General features: G+C 45.2%; 2 protein-coding genes across 11 annotated transcripts in view; both read left to right on the forward strand.

Moving 5' to 3' along the window:
* POLR3A (RNA polymerase III subunit A) overlaps positions 1-4,756 on the forward strand; it is a 52,151-nt gene extending 47,395 nt beyond the window's left edge. For both annotated transcript variants that reach the window (XM_081007625.1, XM_081007626.1), the window contains 3 exons: positions 252-383; positions 1,699-1,831; positions 2,594-4,756. In XM_081007625.1, coding sequence (XP_080863751.1) covers positions 252-383; positions 1,699-1,831; positions 2,594-2,742 — 414 coding nt within the window. In that variant the 3' untranslated portion in view covers positions 2,743-4,756. The remainder of the gene's footprint in view (positions 1-251; positions 384-1,698; positions 1,832-2,593) is intronic.
* Positions 4,757-13,671: 8,915 nt separating this feature from the next.
* DLG5 (discs large MAGUK scaffold protein 5) overlaps positions 13,672-15,954 on the forward strand; it is a 139,642-nt gene continuing 137,359 nt past the window's right edge. For 3 of the 9 annotated variants that reach the window (XM_081007621.1, XM_081007619.1, XM_081007620.1), the window contains exon 1: positions 13,675-15,533. In XM_081007621.1, coding sequence (XP_080863747.1) covers positions 15,179-15,533 — 355 coding nt within the window. In that variant the 5' untranslated portion in view covers positions 13,675-15,178. Of the gene's footprint in view, positions 15,534-15,954 lie in introns of all 9 variants that reach the window. The other 6 variants (XM_081007617.1, XM_081007618.1, XM_081007622.1 and 3 more) reach the window with 4 other exon arrangements.

The raw sequence follows: 15,954 nt of genomic DNA on the forward strand, positions 1-15,954 counted from the left end.
CTTTATAGGTCAAAACCAGCATTCTATAGGCATCCTAAGTGTGATAATGAAGAAAAATGCTACCACTGGAAGCTACTGCCTGTAAGGAGGCAGGGGCAAGCTCGGGTGCAAGCCAGGGCAATTTTTAAGCCAAAATATGTGGGAATGATTGTAGCTTGGGGGAAGGAGTTGCTTTGGAAAATCACAGTGCTTATGTGCCAGTGGAATCAATGTTTTGCCACTTCCCTAAACCACATAATTTAATCGACTAGGTCGAGAAAACCTTGGGCATTGAGGCTGCCCGGACCACCATCATCAATGAGATTCAGTACACTATGGTAAACCATGGTATGAGCATTGACCGGAGGCATGTGATGTTGCTGTCTGACCTGATGACATACAAGGTTTGTTTTATTCCTTTTCATTGTTTTGCCACCAATGCACTTGGCCCTCCTTCCCTCAAATAAATGTAAATGAAGAAAATACCGGGGAAACACCTATACGAGTGTTGCTTGCTGCGATATCCACATGGATTACTCCCTTCATAGGCACCTGCGTAGCAAAGAGCCTCATGATGGGCATCCGTTTACTGTACTGACATATAGTTTATCTTCTAAGCCCAAATTAAGGTTTAGGGTGGTTGGTTTTCCTTTGATCCAAGTAATCAGGAATATGTGAATCATTCGGATGTGCCCTTCCAGGAATGTCCACACATATCCTGCCCCCTGCCCCCACTGGTGTACCCAGTTTCCTTCCTCTCTGCCCATCGCCACAAGAGTGAGCAGTGTGGGCAAAGTGAGCAGGCTGGTCTGTCAGCTGCTGCTCTGCCATACTCGCTTTCCACTTGCTTTGTTGACTGGGAGAGATCAGCCTCTGCTGCCAGCAATTGCAAGAGACATTGACACTTCCCCACACCTGATTGGCCAAGGCCAGGGAAAGGGAAGTTGGCACTCAAGAATCAGTGGCCTAATATAATAGAACAATAAGAAACTAAGCATAGCAGGTCTTAGGCTGTTGCATATGTAAAAAATATGTTATATATGTATATGTTGTATTTGAGAGAAGGCGGGCAAGACAATTGTTCCAAATCCCCTTTATTAACAACCATGCTGGACAAATTATTATGCATCCATATAGCTATCAGTGTACACTGTCAGTATATGGAAACATCACCGCTGCAGACACCCAGATTGTTGACATCACATGATGCGCCTATCTGTGGGAAAGAAGAATTTCCCAGGACGTTCACAGGCTGGATAAGTCTTTGTGAAGAGTGTAACTTGAAACCTTCTGTGTGCACATGTTTAGGAAGTTTGTCAGACCTGCTAGAAGAACTGAACTGAAAGGACGTGTTTTTCTCTAGTGCTGTAATGTCAGAAATAAACATCATGTAAATAGATTTCTGACTTATTTTCTTTCCCCTGCGGAAGCAGGAGGGAGGGGTTGTGCATTTTACCCACTTTTGGGAAAATGTCGCCTATCAAAATCTCCCTGGTCTGTCTGGATATCAGCCAGAGGAGGTTACCGGTATGCAAGCTCCGAGGACAGTAAGAGGGGCCAGCCTCTGTGGAGGGGGCTTGCAAACCAACATACACTTGCCCAGGACAAGAAATGCAACTTCATCCACCATATAGATTTGCCTTCTTCGTACAGAGTCAAAGCCTTTGGTGAGCATGAATTAGCTTATGAGGTTCTGCTGTCTTCCTTTTCTCGGACTAGGGTGAGGTTCTGGGGATTACTCGGTTTGGCCTGGCAAAAATGAAGGAGAGTGTATTGATGCTTGCTTCGTTTGAGAAGACAGCAGATCACCTCTTCGACGCTGCATATTTTGGGCAGAAGGATTCAGTGTGTGGTAAGTGTCTTGGGTGATGAATCTTGCCACTAAGCACAGCTCTCTAAATGTATCCTGGCTGAAAATGGGGGAAGTGGAGTGTAATAATAATAGGGGTTGCTCGTGCGTAAGTTGCCGTCACTCCTGGCTAGGTTCCCTGGTTAAACCTTTCCTTTCTGGACAGCCCTTCACTTCGTGGCTGTTTCAGTCGCTAGCAGAATCCGTCAGTGGGCGTCTCTTAAACCTTTTCCAGCATAAAAGCTGTTTGACGCCAAGTCTCCTCCTACTCTCCCTGCGCGGAAGTCTTCTGCGCAGGGAGGGTGTGGGTAGCGGAGGACCCGTGCTCTCCCCGCTGGTCTCCGGCAAGGAGTCCTGGAGCCCCCTCGCCGATTCCCCCATCTGCCCCCCTTTATCCCTGATGTTACGCTGATTTCCTTCCCCAGCTGATGAGCTGCCTCTCTCCCTGCTGGGCCCTTCTCCAGCATCACTTGGGAGCCTAGCCTCCGCCTCTGGCTCCGATGTCAGTTCCCTGACATGGAGCATGGCCTTTTTTGCTGTTGCCCCATAGTAAGGAATGATCTCTCATCCTACTCCTTTTTTCACCATGGCCTTGACGTAGTGAAGTTGGTTTGCAGGTAATAATTGCTTTAGATCAGTCTTCACGATTGTAATATGTAATATTACTGCAGCTAATCTCTTAAAAAACCTCTGCTTCTTTAAGTCCATGATGCACATTGCATGGGAAATATGAGGCTTTAATTGTTTTTTCTTGATCTTCTCTAGGCGTTTCTGAGTGCATCATTATGGGTATCCCAATGAACATTGGAACTGGACTTTTCAAGCTGCTGCATAAAGCTGACAAGGAAGCAGACCCCCCAAGAAGGCCTTTAATTTTCGACAACCCCGATTTCCATATTTCCCTTACTACATAGCAGCTGGAGAGCACCAAACAGCAAGCAGATGGCATATTTTAAACTGGAGCTGCATGTCTCTCTAAGTAGGGGTTGGAGGCTGGATAAGTGAGAGATCATGATGTGCGCAACTGATCCACCACTGCTGCAGGCGTTTATCTTTTGTGTACTTAATCCGCAGTGAACTTCAGCTGACGGCGTTTGGTTTTTAAAAGCAATAATTTTCCCTGCTACATCAAAAACCTGTAACGTGGATTGTGGGACACCAAATCCCTTTGAAAGGGAAGATGCTTAACGTTTTTGCCTGGATTTCTGTCAGAAGCATTAGCTATAGTAATAGGAAAGATTTCTGCTGCCTCTACCAGCTGTGATAAACATCTGTCAGAGTGTCCAAAGTAATTTCCAGTTGGATTGATGTCAAACAGAAGGAAGGTTGTGTTTGCTGTCATATGTCGTGCATATCCTTTTCTGTTAAAGTTTGCTTCCCAAGTACACTTTGTGTGGCAACTTCTTAGAAAAAAGGGGGGGAAGGGGCCCTAGAAAATTCTTTATATTTTGAGGCCATTTCACACAACTCCATTCCATGTAGATTCAACCACAGAGTAACTACAGAAAGAGAGAGGAAGACAGAGGGGTGGGAATCAAAATTGGCTCTGAATGGTAGTGAATTGAATGGGGAGGAGCTATTTGGGGTTAGCATTGGGATCATGGCCAACACTGATTTTATTTATTAGGAGATTCAGAGAATGATCTTACCTGCTAAAGTTCAGGCACTGATACACTGACTATTTCTCCAGCCTAATTAATACACAGTAGTGTTATGTTAATGATGAGCTAATGGGAATGACTGGGAATTGTGCTAGTGGGGGCTGATGGACACCCCCACTTTCATTCTAGTAGACATTCCTTCAGTTTACTCCCCAAAGCAATTATATTCTGTAGGTAAGAAAGCTGCAAAACTCACTTTTGTAATATCTGACACTTTTTATATTGCTGAATGCTGAAGAGTTTGTGAGTAAAGTTTTTAAGTAAATGAAGGGACTTGGAACCCTTCAATACTTTTATAGCAAGTAACATGATGGAGAAAACTAGATGAGGAAATGAAGGCAATGCCCCTCTCTCTCCCCGCCCTTATTGTTTAAATTATCCCTTTTCGGTTCATATTGATTCATCCATTTGCACGTTGGTCCTAAACTACCGTACACTGTTTATCAGAGCAAATGTTTAACTGATTCGCAATTATATTTGTATGTGCTTGTTAGTATCACCCCCAAGATAGGAATTAAGGTCATCTTCTGGTTTGTTTGCTTTTTTGTTAAAGAAAAATGATAATGTACAGCAAATAGCATGATTCTTTTTTTGCTAGGCATAAAGAAACAAATTCTGAATACAAAGAAAGATAATACGAAAAAATAGTGATAATAAAATAAACAAAATTGGTATTGCAGCCAGAATAGCATTCATGACCACTCATTTGCTTATTTTCTGGATGCCTTTTTGAAGGTGAAGACTGTGATGGTGACAGTACTTCAGAGCCTTCCAGATAAAGCCAGACTAGAGTAGAAGCCAGTCCAGAAGATGATCCAGATCTAAACATGAACTACCAAATCTCTCCTACCACTAGAGGGAATTGAGTGTAACAACTCATATAAAAGCTGTGCTGAGCTGTTAATAGCACCATGGACTAAAAGGTATGAAGCTGGAGTACTAACGAGATGATTCCCGCCCCCCCCCCCCAAATTCACTACAAGCTACTCTGCATTTGGGAGGCTATGGGGCAACAAAGACCACTGTGTGATTGCAGTTTGTGCTTTGTATGGCAGTTTGCAAATTCTTCTTTGAGCCAGTAGCAGGTCTGAATGTCAGATCTCTATCCCCAGTTTTGTGAATAATGTTATACAAGACAAGTTGGTCCTCAGAATCCAGAAGCTTCCAAAAGGAAGTTCCCTTCCAAAATGTGAACAGTTTCGTGTAGCATGGGAAAATGTTGCTTTCTTATACTGTACTGTAGATGTGAATAAAGATGATTTTTCAAGGTGTGCGTTCAGGGTCATTTACTGATGGAATTCTCTACCTAAAACTGCTGTAAATATTCTTAATAAAGCATAACTATTTGAACATTCATGCATACCTAGGGTAGTCTGAGACCATTTTGTTGCATTTATGTAACGTGTTAGATCATGCAGAAAGATGAATCCTTTCCAGTAATCTAAGGGCTGATCCACAAATGAACGTTATATGATTGTGGCGACTTTAAGTAATGACTTCCTTGTCTCAGTAACTGACACAGATGCGGCAACCCCAGCCGAAACCTCCATTTGCCTTATTTACAATGTTTCTCATGAGCTGTTCCCCACAATTTTGAGTCGATTCATCATGTGATGTGCTTCTATCATGTATGAGCCAATCAAAGGATCTTTTCTTCCGGCCCTGCATGAATCAGCTGACCATACTCTGCTTGCGCGCGCACATACAATATAGTGCAGAGAATGATCATTGTTTGTAGAGATGATGGCTCCCAATTTATAATAGTATGTGCCACTAATTGTTGTCAGTAAGCTTAATACGTTGATTGGAAATGAACCGTCATCTAGCTTGTCTCTACATTTCCATTCAGTGCTGCTGTCAGCTGGTTTGGGGTTTAAAAAGAGATTGTCGAGCCAGACCCCTCCACCTGCTAAAACAAGGGGAGGAAGAGTGGAAAACATCAATTCTGACAGGTCCAGATTTTAAGGTGCTGTCATGCACACAGAGCATATGCAGTCTTCAGAAGATCCTTCCTGCACAGGGGATTTGTTATGGGAACTGGGCTCTTGAGAAATGACAACACAAATGAAACTTCAAGTAAAGTTAATAAGTTTTCTGCAAACTCTAAAAAAATAAAAACAACCAAAAGCAAGTCAAACACAAAACAGATTATAGAAGTTGGTCAAAAGGGATGTTAATTTGAAAACCCAAAGCTCTGACAAACTCCTTTGGGGGTGGAGTGGTTTCTACACATTTCAAACACCAATTTAACTCGGTGTTCTGTAATTCAGCAAAACGATTTTGCTGCTTTGTCTTTGTAAATGCACAGAGGCTTTGCAAATATACTGTCTTAACTAACTGGTCTGTTGGGCTTAAATAAGGTATTTCTGGTGTGTGTAAGCCCTATGGCAGCAATGTCTACAACTTCACCACATTCCCTCATTTTCTGGAAACACTGGGGCAAAAAGCTTTGGGTCCACAGTATCATTCTCTAGTGATCTGGTCTTCCCTCCCATACTGCTGCTTGTATAATCTAGCCTTGACACGATACTTCTATCTAAATCTTTGCATTCCCATCTCATACCCTACAGTTTCCTGTTATATTTAGTGTCCTCCCCTCCCCATCCTTATTCTTTACAGAGAACTTTTCTGCCCTCTGGCCTCACATTGGATGTCACTGGTAGAGACAACACTTCCCCAGAGCGGAGCTACATTAACCACATTGTGCCACTGGCTGACTTTAATTCAGCCATGCAGGTTCATGCTGAACTCTTTCCCTCCGGGGTAATTTTGCCACTAAAGGAGGGCGGGAGTCCTTTTGTGTATTGCAAGCTGGAATTTGATTGCCATCACAGCTATGACTATTGACTTGAGTGATTTCCGGCTGTAAACGACCGACTGGGCTGGGAAGCGAGCTTACACTCGCTTACACTCGGGGTGACAAGATAGAAAGAGACCCGCACGTTTGCCTCAATAGCGTGTTGCTACGTTCGCCCCATGCTTATCATAGTATCCAGAATGCTATGCTGACAGTACTATAGGGTGGCTCTTTATGCATCAGCAAAAAAAAGATGGACTTTGTTACCAAAAGGGGGACAAAGTAAAAATATTAAAACTCATATGCTTATATATCTAATTAGGAGACGCGGGTGGCACTGTGGTCTAAACCAGAGAGTCTAGTGCTTGCCGATCAGAATGTCGGCGGTTCGAATCCCTGCGCGGGGTGAGCTCCCATTGTTAGGTCCCTGCTCCTGCCAACCTAGCAGTTTGAAAGCCTGTCAAAGTGCAAGTAGATAAATAGGTACCCCTGCGGTGGGAAGGTAAACGGCGTTTCCATGCGCTGCTCTGGTTTCGCCAGAAGCGGCTTAGTCATGCTGGCCACATGACCCGGAAGCTGTACGCTGGCTCTCTCGGCCAGTAAAGCGAGATGAGCACCGCAATCCGAGTCGTTCACGGCTGGACCTAACGGTGAGGGGTCCCTTTACCTTTATATATCTAATTGCATGCAAACTCAGAATTATTGTAATTTAGATAGAGACAGCCTTTGGGACAGGCCAGCGTAATAAATAAGCGCCATATTGATAGGTTTTAAAAAGAACTTTAGAGAGGTGTTCCTTTTGGATGAGCAGCGATAATTTATACTTCAGGCACAACTGCTTGTAGATAATCATGAATGCATTAGCATGATGTTTAAAGACTGGGCCTTGCTTCAAATTAATATATGGACCCAAAGGCATTCCGTGTGTTGCCTGCCAAAAGTTCTTGTAATCTTATGGATGCACATTTTTGAATTATTTTCTCGCCTTTATAGATGATTATCATATTTAATCATGCTGGGTTTCCTGATATGAACGCCTTTGGAGGAAAGATGCATCGCACCCAAACCCCAAACCTCTTTGCATATCAGTTGCCCTGAATTTGTGGAATATGTGCTTGTTTATTTTACATAGCAATTAAGAAAACGTCTTTATAGAGCAATAGATGCAGAAAAGGACAGTTCTCTGAAGATATCAATTCCCCCTCATGGATTGGAGGCAAACATATACAATGAGGAGCCTTTTGGGAATTATAGGGACAGAACTACCCAAACTATAGAAATTTATTCATGTATGCGACTACAGCAGCAAGAATGTTACTTGCCCAAAAATGGAAAGAAGAAGTCGTCCCAGCAAAGGAAGAATGGATGCAAAAACTTAATGGAATATGCAGAAATGGCGAAACTTACCAGAGAAATAAGAAATCAATATAACAAACTTTTTATAAAAGAATGGAAACGGTTTACTGAATATTTACAAACTGTAAACAGATAAGAACATTGGCAGGATTATTGTAATAACCTGCAGTTTTATAAGAGTTTATATTTAAAGTAGATGAATAAATGAGCAAATTAAGTTAATTTGGATATGCAGAAAATATTAAAAATTAAGGAACCGCAGAAGGGGGGGAAGGAAGTCAAGTTTTGAAATGTTAAAATGATTGTAAATTTATTGAAATGTATAAAACTGAAAATCATAAAATAGAAAAAATATAAAATACATTAAAAAATCGAAGCACTGTAACTATCCAACTTTACCCCTGAAGGCACACTCTTCCATTGTCTCCCAAGATGGATGCGAACAGCAATGATATGGGGGAGTGGGGTTTTTAAGTAAAAATGTTACTTCATCATATATATACATAATATTTTACAAAGGAATTCCATTGCATTAGCTTATGTAATTTATTCATAAATGCTCAGTGTGTCCAATGTGTTTCAAGGCACTTCTCTTGTCGGGGGGGGGGGTGTGTGATCTGGGGTTATTTCCTTGACAATGGCATAGCTGAAGTTTGAAAGCAACAGGAAGCATCTCCTGAACTTTTTCCCTTGATGGAGAAGTATTTCCTTGAAATGGGATCTCTATGGCCACTATTAAAAAGTACTTGTCAACAGCGCCCCACCACCACCACTCTGTGTACTGAAATTTTACACATCACTTGGGAAGACAGGTGAACTAATACCAGTGTACTTGAAGAAGCAAAGATCACCAGTATTGAAGCAATGATTCTTCAACATCAACTTTGTTGGACTGGTCATGTTGTGCGGATACCTGATGATCGTCTTCCAAAGCAACTACTCTATTCCGAACTTAAAAATGGAGAGCGCAATGCTGGTGATCAACAAAAGAGGTTTAAAGACTGTCTCAAGGCAAATCTTTAAAAATGTAGTCTAAACACTGACAACTGGGAAACACTGGCCTGCGAGTGCTCCAGTTGGAGAACAGCCTTTACCAAAGGTGTCATGGGCTTTGAAGATGCTCAAACTCAAGATGCAAGGGAGAAACATGCTAAGAGGAAGGCACACTTGGCAAAACCCCACCGTGGTCAACTCCAGCCCGGAAACCAATGTCCCCACTGTGGAAGGACGTGTGGATCCAGAATTGGCCTCCACAGTCACTTACGGACTCACTGTTAAAACCGTGTTTATGGAAGACAATCTTACTCGGCTATGAGTGATCGCCGAAGAAGAAGGTCCATATTCTTGGTGACCATTGGTGACCCACCATGGGACAATGACTGGTTCTGCACAATACTTCATAGCAGGTGAGGGATGGAGAACTTGCCCACCAGGCTATATTTCCATGGCAACTGTAAATGTGTTCTAAATCTCATGTCATGGCCCCTTTCTTACTGAGGGGGCAAGCCTATGTCTAGGGTTGGACTGTACCACTTCAGACCATGGAGGAGGGGTGTCACAGGATTGAATACTTACTACTTTGTACAAAAGTATTTCCTCCACATGCAAAGCTAGGCATCAGGTTGTAGCCTAGTGTCCTCCCTGACATCAGGGGATGGGTGGAAGCGATCTGGTTCGCCCAAAAATTAATTGGGCTTCTTGAGTGTTCAAGTAAAACTTTTTAAAACAAAACAACTCTGGAATGGTTTTCTGAGCATTTGACACGAACACCCAAAAAGCTTTCCCATCTCCACCATATACACCATTTCGTTCTGTAAATCATCATAAATCTGTCTGTCTGTCTCTTTAAAAATTGTATACCACCCTTCATCCGAAATGAAGGTTCACAGTATAAAAATACAAGCTAAAAACAAACACAAAATACAGAATGAAAACAAGAAGAAAAACAAAACAAAGCAATAATGTCCCCCAGGTCCTAAACCAGTAATAACTACCATCCCACTCTGCAATTGCAATGATTACCCAATTGGTAAACATATATTGAAATGAAAAAGTGGGTGAGAAGAGGAGATTCCACCTTTAAAATCTGTTTATCCAACTTCTCTATGGGAATGCAAAATGGCAACGATTCAGGTATCCTAAGTGATCACCTACCACATACTTAGGGTTTTAAAAAATTATATTAATCCCAACTGCTCTCCATTTACAGTGGTACCTCGGGTTACATACACTTCAGGTTACATACGCTTCAGGTTACAGACTCCGCTAACCCAGAAATAGATGAGAACAGAAATCGTGCTCCAGCGGCGCAGCAGCAGCAGGAGGCCCCATTAGCTAAAGTGGTGCTTCAGGTTAAGAACAGTTTCAGGTTAAGTACGGACCTCCGGAACAAATTAAGTACTTAACCCGAGGTACGACTGTAGTACCTTTAGCATCTCTGCAGTCCTTTGCAAACAGTAAAAAAAGAACAAGTGCTGGTGTAACATTGTAGCTAAAAGAATGATCTGTGGTCCAGGTCAATGGCTGAAATCTTACAGCCATAAACTTATTAGGTGGTCTTAAGGAAGGCATATACTGTATATATTCTCAGTCTCAGCTGCCCATCCAAAATGTGGGGATAATAATACTGGCTTATTTCCAATGGGTACTGTGTTACAAGACAATTGTGATGATAATGCTTTGTGTGCTATATAAATGTATTTCTACAAGTTGCCACCGAAACATCACTTAAAGCAAAATTCAAAGACAAATGTTGAGGGTTCTCTTCAGAAGAAACAACTTCGGCAAGAAAGTTGCAGTGAGACCAGATTTCTTTTTATGTTTGTTCATCAGCACATCACAAATAATAGGAGAGGTCCTTGGGACACTGCTGGGAGACCAGCTTGAGCTGCCAATTGCCTATAATGTCCTATATTTTCAATGCTACAGATGAAGGCTGGAAAATCCATCACAGCGATACAGTTTTTTGCAGCCTCCTCCTGGTTAGAACAGCCATTAGGTTGGAGTGGAAAATGGGAAGTGGGACAGAAGCTGGCAGGCAATCTAAGGCAGAGGTTGGCAGGTCTCTGGCTTCTTGGAGTTCTCGTAAAAGCCAAAACTGGATCCAAGATCAGGGATAGCCAACATGTTGTCATAGAACTGTAGAGTTGGAAGGGGCCCTGATGATCATCTCATCCAACCCCCTGCAATGCCTGAAGGTTTGGACTAGAGTTGCCATCAGTCCCAGCTAGCAAGACCAATTGTCATGGATGATGGGAGTTGTAGTCAACAATATCTGGATGGCACTGTGTTGACTATCCCTGCTCAGGATCTACCATCCAGACCAAGGCAACTACAATGAAAGAACAGGCTATCTCTGAGCACATACGGAGTCCAGGAACTTGTTGTCAGTACCAGATCTTAACTGAGCTCAGAGTCCTTTCCATGCAAAAGTACTCCCAATTAGCTTTCTTCATTTCACCAGCCTAATTTAGGCCCCATCTGCACTATGCATTTAAAGCAGTACCATATAAATAGCGCTCCCCCCTCAAAGAATCCTGAGAACTAGTTGTTAAGAGTGTTGAGAGTTGTTAGGTGACCCTTATTCCATTCTTAACAAACTACATAGGAGCCGTGCCTATTTAAAGTGGTATAATATTGCTTTAAATACATAGGGCAGATGGGGACTTAGGTGGGAACAGTGGTTTTTCAATTGCTATTGTTAAGCAGTTAGGATCACATATCCTTGCCGATCTATGGCAAATCACCTAGAAATCTACCAATAAATCCTGGTCTACCTTCTGTCCACCCCAGTGTAGGTGATGAGAAGAACAAAAAGGGGACAGGAAATACTGCGGGCAGAGTGACTTGAGGGAGGCCGGTGTGCACATGTACCATACAGTGTCATTCTCTGCTGCTATCTGTGCATCTGTTGTGATTTTTAAAAGCACAACCTTGAGACTCCTTCATTTCGACAAAGTTATTTTCCACAAGATGAGCTTAAAAAGGGAACTGCTTCCAGTCATACTTCAGTCAATCTGTCAGCTCATGCAAGTTGGAACAGGATGAGACTGTGTAATATGTGGCAGAAGAAGTCATTCAAATGTCACTTGTGGGAATGCAGATGTAATTCGGTGGTCAGGCATGTGTATGACTACTTGAGACCTCTGGTCCCATGCTCAGCCTTTCCATGCCTAGAACTAAGAGATTTAGAGCCCTGTGGTAGGGACGCGGGTGGCGCTGTGGGTTAAACCACAGAGCCTAGGACTTGCTGATTAGAAGGTCGGCGGTTCGAATCCCCGCGATGGGGTGAGCTCCCGTTGCTTGGTCCCTGCTCCTGTCAACCTAGCAGTTCGAAAGCACGTCAAAGTGCATGTAGATAAATAGGTACCGCTCCTGCGGGAAGGTAAACGGCGTTTCCGTGCGCTGCTCTGGTTCGCCAGAAGCGGTTTAGTCATGCTGGCCACATGACTCGGAAGCTGTACACCGGCTCCCTCGGCCAATAAAGCGAGATAAACGCCGCAACCCCAGAGTCAGCCACGACCGGACCTAATGGTCAGGGGTCCCTTTACCTTTATAAGGTATCTACCCTGGTTGCCCTGGGCTTCCCACAGTGACACAGAAGTGCTTGGATGATGATGATAATAATAATAATAATAATAATAATAATTTATTTATACCCCGCCCATCCGGCTGGGTTTCCCCAGGATTTCCTTCTCTGTGACTATACCTGCTTACCTCATGTTGTGACCAGTTGAGGTTAGTTGCTCTAGGAGCTGTTCATGGGAAATGTTGGTTTCTCAGTTTGCAACCCAGAGACTCTCCCCTTGCTTTTTAAATCTCTTGAATCAGGAATGCTAGTTTTTCCTATCCATTGCCATCCTCCCATCTCAGTCTCCATGCAGGTGTTGTATGCCTGAAGCCCTCTTAATTTTAACAAGAGGGGGCACAGATGATAGGCTGGAGGGCAAACATGTGGATAAAGGCATGGTTTGACTCCAAATTGAGCAGATGATGATATTAGCCCACCCTTCACTCTAAGGTCCCAGGACAGGTCACAACATTAGAACACTATTAAAAACACTTTAAAGCAACTTACAATCACAAAAATAAGGTGAGTCCTAAAAATATATAGCTCAAGTGTCAAAAGCCAGGCTAAAAAGGTACATCTTCAGCATTTGCCAGAAGATGTATTATGAAGGTGCCACCTCAGAAGGGAAGGAGTTCCACAATTTAGGAATGCCACAGAGAATGCGTTTTCCTGGACCAAACCCATCCCCTGATCCTCTGAGGACAGAAGAACCAACAAGAGGATGCTTCTATCAATCTTAGCACCTGAGAGGGTCCATAGGGAACGAGGCTGTTTTTCAGATATTTGGGGCCTAAGTCATTTACAGCTTTAAATACTAGCATGAGCACCTTGAATTGGGCCCTGAAACAAACTGGCAACCAGTGCAGCTGTTTTAAAACACCGGTTATCTGAGATCTAAATGGAACCTCAACCAGAAACCTGGCTTCTGCATGTTGGTCCAATTGAAGCTTAAGAGTCCTCTTCAAGAGCGCACATAGAGTGCATTGCAATAACCCAGCCTGGAAGTTACCGGAGCATGGTGTACAGTGGCAAAGTCCTCTCTATCTATTCCCAAAGGAGCTGCAGCTGGCAAACCAGCCAGAGCTGAAAAAAGGTGATGCCTGCTATCTTACTATAGAATAAACATGCAAGTGTGTCATCACGCTGCTGCAGCTTGCTTGGCTGCTGACAGGTGAAGCACAAAGAACAAAGCTTCACTACAAGGTAGTTGATATGGGTAAGTTGAGAAAGGGTTTGGGTGCAAGACTGTCCACATGGGGAGACAGCAAAGGAGCACCAAAGCAGCCTTTGTTAAATGATAACTTCCATCCCAAAGAGCTTTTTTTTTTTCTTTCTTGGCAGCGCTGCCTGTACCTATTTAAAAGGTGCAGTTGGAGGACGGTAATTAAGAGTGGGACGGGCTTCTACCACCCCACCCCCGCCCTTTCCCTTGCAACTCTTGAACAGAGCCAGGGAGCGGCTTGGAGAAAGAGGGAGCTCCTCCTCCCGTTTGCCTCGCCTTACACATTTGCCAAAGCAAAGGCTCTTTTGATTGACGGCCAGGGCGAGCTATGGCGGAGGAAGCTGCGGCGGGGAGCTGGGAAGGCGAAACTTAGCCGAGCAAAGGCGCAGCAGCAGCAACAGAAAGGATCCAAAGCATGGAGCAAACAACGGCGGCGGCGGCAGCAGCAGCAGCAGCACGAGTGGCCATCGCCCTCATCCCTTCCTCCTCCTCCTCCTCCTCCTCCTGCTGCTAGGTGCTTGTTGCCTCTCGCTTTTGCACCCCTTTTCCCTCCTCACTTTTTCTCCCTTCCTTCCTTTTCTCCCGCTTCTCCATTGCTGGGGGCGGGGCGGCTGCCCGCTTTCTTCTCTCCCGGAGTCGAGAGGAAGGCGGCCGCAGGCAACGCAGGGAAATGCATTTCCTGCACCCAGGAAAAACTGCAGGAGCGGCAGAAGCCCGGTGCAGCAAATATGGCTGCGTGCGGCTGCCGGGGCTCCTGAGCGGAGGCCCTGGGTGGAACTGAAGCCTCGCCCCCCCCCCGCTTTTCCACCGCCATCCCCCCCTCTTTTGTATAAACGGGGCCTCTCCCCTGCAAGAAAACACCCCAACAACTCTGGGTGGGAGAGAAGTTGGTTCGAGCTTTCATTTTTTTTAGGGCCGAGATGAAGCGGGGAGCCCTTTGCCCAAAGCGGAGCCAATTCGGAGCTTGCAGCTGAACTCTCCAAGCTTTGGCAGGGAAGAAAACAGAAGAGGGGGAGGGGAAATAAAAATAAAAGGAGAGGGTCCCCCCCCTTTTCTCTCGTAGGGGGGAGTTGGTGGGTGGCAGGAGGTGCCGAACTGTTAGGGAACGCAGGAACCACGCCAGCCTCCGCCGTCTTCAGCGCGTGATGACCCGGTGCAGGAAAGGTATTTTTTAAGAGCTACCTGTTTGATTTGGAGTTTGGGGATTCAGAGGGAAGCGAGGGGTGGGTGGGCTTGATCGAGGAGGCAGCAAAAGAGCAACAGTTGTTTTCCCTTCTGCATAACTTTGCCCTGAGTGTGTGCAAAAATAAGTCTTTTTTTTCTCACTCTTTTCCCCCTTTTCTCTGGAAATCTTCTCCCCCGGAGTGGCGACTTTGAAGGGGGGGTTGGAGGCGGAATGTAGCCGCTCTTTTGCGCTTGCTTTTGCGGTGGGAAAAGGAAGAGGGGTCGTTGGATCTTTGTCTGGAGGGAGGGAGGAGAGCAGGGGAAGAAATAGAAAAGTTGTCCAGCTCCCTTTGATTGCAGGGGGTGGGCGGGGCCTGTTGTGCGGGGAGGGAGGGAGGAAGGAAGGAAGGAAGGAAGACAGGGAAAGGAAAGGCAAAGGCGCAACGCACCATAGCCAAGCATCTTCTCTTTGCCACTGTGCCTCCGGCGCGCGCACCGGGCGCGCGGCTCTTCCTCCCGGGAGGCGAGGAGTTTGGCGAGTTACTTTCGGCGGGGCTGCAGCACCTGCCTCCCGGCTGCCATGGAGCCGAAGCACAAGGAGCTGCTGGCCCAGTGTCACCAGAGTCTGGCCCAGGCCATGACGGAGGTGGACAAGGTGATCGAGCTGCTGGATGCTGCGGGGACCTTGAGCCCCAACGACTTGCGAGAGCTGCAGGAAGCCGGGATGGTAACGGGAGGAGGAAGCGATGATGGAGGGAAAGAGGGAGCCTCGGCCAGCGCCTGCAAGGCCGACGTGCTCATCAAGCTGCTCCTGGCCAAGGACCGCGATCACTTCCAGGACCTGCGCGTGGCCTTGGAGAAGACGCAGCCTCACCTGCTTTCCATCCTGTACCTGAATAACGGCGTGGCGGGCGCGCAGCCTGGCGAGGTGGCTGGTGAGTAGGGCTTTGCATCACTCGCGGGGGGCAGCATGGTGGTGGTGGAGGAAGCCTGGGATACAGGGACCAAGGGAGTGCTTTGCCTGCTTGCATTGATTCAGGGAGCCAGGAGGAAATGCATGGTAGCACATTTCAGGCTGTAAAGTATTGGTGGCAGCGGTAGAAGTAAGTAGCATTACTGGCAGATCGCCCCTCTCCAGGCAGTGTGACACATACGAAGTTAAAGCAATAGCGCCAATTGCAAATAATGCAAACCAGAGGAGAAAAATGCACCCAAGAGCAATAGAGGAAAACACAACAGATGCAAAAAGCTCCGTTTAAAATCTGTTGTTGTTATTAATAGAGGGCGTCAAACTTCTGTGCAATGGAAAAGGATGTCACATATTAGCACTCCTGGAAGTGACTGATGAGAGTTGTG

This window comes from Podarcis pityusensis, assembly GCF_964106645.2.
Source record: "Podarcis pityusensis genome assembly, chromosome: 5".
In the NCBI taxonomy this organism is placed as follows: domain Eukaryota; kingdom Metazoa; phylum Chordata; class Lepidosauria; order Squamata; family Lacertidae; genus Podarcis; species Podarcis pityusensis.